This window comes from Mandrillus leucophaeus, unplaced genomic scaffold (genome assembly GCF_000951045.1).
Source record: "Mandrillus leucophaeus isolate KB7577 unplaced genomic scaffold, Mleu.le_1.0 Scaffold407, whole genome shotgun sequence".
Classification (NCBI taxonomy): Eukaryota; Metazoa; Chordata; class Mammalia; order Primates; family Cercopithecidae; genus Mandrillus; species Mandrillus leucophaeus.
In genome coordinates, this window is record NW_012104332.1 from 1876197 (window position 1) to 1878280 (window position 2084).

At 45.5% G+C, this 2084-nt stretch overlaps 1 protein-coding gene across 1 annotated transcript in view; it reads right to left on the minus strand.

Annotated features, from left to right (window-relative positions):
- The window catches only part of SERINC5 (serine incorporator 5), a 148690-nt gene that overhangs the window by 32637 nt on the left and 113969 nt on the right, over window positions 1-2084 (minus strand). The window contains exon 5 of the mRNA XM_011992213.1: window positions 1306-1399. Within this exon, the coding sequence (XP_011847603.1) occupies window positions 1306-1399 (94 nt within the window). The remainder of the gene's footprint in view (window positions 1-1305; window positions 1400-2084) is intronic.

The window sequence follows — 2084 nt, forward strand, 5'->3', positions numbered from 1 at the left end:
AAAGTTAGGGCTGGATGCAGTGGCTCACGCCTGTAATCCCAGCACTTTGGGAGGCCGAGACGGGTGGATCACCTGAGGTCAGAAGTTCGAGACCAGCCTGACCAATATGATGAAACCCCATCTCTACTAAAAATACAAAAATTAGTCAAGTGTGGTGGCGTGTGCCTGTAATCCCAGCTACTTCGGAGGCTGAGGCAGGAGAATCGCTTGAACCCAGGAGACGGAGGTTGCGGTGAGCCGAGATCGCACCATTGCACTCCAGCCTGGGCAACAAGAGTGAAACTCCGTCCCATTAAAAAAACAAAAGGTAGGCAGAGAGCAGCTAAGTGCTTTGTCCAGAATCACAAAGAGGGTCAATTAGGTCTTAGAACTCAAGGGTTGTCATTTTCTCAGTGTGGCTTAGCAAGAAATAAAAGTAGCTATTAATAGCTGGGCATCTCCCACTTGGCCCAGGATATGAACTCAACTTCCAAGGCACTTAGAAAGAGTCTACCTTTTTCAAAGACAGGATGGTTTTCTAAGGTAGCACAACATATCTTCCTAATGAAGGAGTCCTTTTTCCCCTCTTGGGAAGTTGAAAAGAAATTTAAAAAATCTTTTTTGTTGAGACAGGGTCTTGCTCTGTTACTCAGGGTGGACTGCAGTGGTGTGAACTCAGCTCACCAAAGCCTTGACCTACCAGGCTCAAGTGAACCTCCCACCTCCTCCTCCCATGTAGCAGGGACTACAGGCATGTTGTACCATGCCCGGCTAATTTTTTATACAGACATGGTCTTAGTATGTTGCCTAGGCTGGTCTCAAACTCCTGGGCTCAAGTAATCCTCCCACCTTGGCCTCCCAAAGTGCTGGAATTACAGGCATGAGCCACCATGCCTGACCCAAACATTTTTTTAAAGGAGGGAACTATTCTATCTCATAGTCTGCAGAAGATGAATCTCCACCTCCAAAGTTTGACTTTTGTGTTCACTTTTTAATTTTACTTTTAATTTCATGAGGATGGGAGGCTAAGATGAAGCCTACCCAATTTTTTAGCCACCCTCAAAACCAGAGACTGACAGGTACGAGCAGGGGATTGAGTGTGGCTACTTCACACCACTGGCTGACTTAGAGGCCAAACAAGGGAGTAGGGGCAGGGGGTCAAAACGTGAGAAGTAAACGAAGGAGAGGAGTAAATGAAGAGGTACAAAAAAGCAGGTACAAAGAGAAACAAAACTGCAAATCCCTAGCAATGCAATTGAGTACAGCCTTTATCAAAACTGGGCAGTTTCTGTGAGTCAATGGGAAGCTTTCCATAAAGGCACACACCAGTTCTTGTTCCACTTATGTGCAAACTCCACGAGCAGGAGGAGCTGGATGCCTATGAAGAGGAAGCCTCCGACGGCTCCCACATAGCGCCAGGCTGCAAAAGACCATGAAGAACACAATGAGGCAACCTTTCGTTGTATTTCGCTCAAAGGAGAATAATCACAGCTAATTTTTACTAGGTAAGTGTACCTAACACATTCAATTCCCACATGACCATATAAGATATGTATTACAAGTTTCACTCACTTTACAGAAGAGAAAAATTGAGAATCTATGTAGGTTGACAACATCTCTGTCAATAAATGGTATAGCTGGGATCTGAACACAGGCAGTCTGACCCTGAAATATCCAAGCTTATCCTCCACACTACATCTGCCAGGTACCCTAACAGATGCCCTCATTCATAAAATCCACAATGACCCACAACTTAAAAGCTAACACAGACTGCCAGAAAAATCAAAGGTTCAAATTTTATTGGGTAAAAAGTCAACAACGACCAGTAAGGAAACAAGGTTCAGACAGGGGACAGACAAGGACTCAGCTCGACTTCTGGCTCTGCCACAAAGACGGCAGGGCCATCTTTTAACCTTGAATAAGTCACATCACGTGGGTTCCAGTTTGTCTATAAAAATCACTGAGCTGGGGCTGGGCACGGTGGCTCATGCCTGCAATCCTAGCACTTTGGGAGGCTGAGGCAGGCGGATCACTTGAGGTCAGGAGTTGGAAACCAGCCTGGCCTACATGGTGAAACCCTGACTCAACTAAAAAAAAAAAAAAAA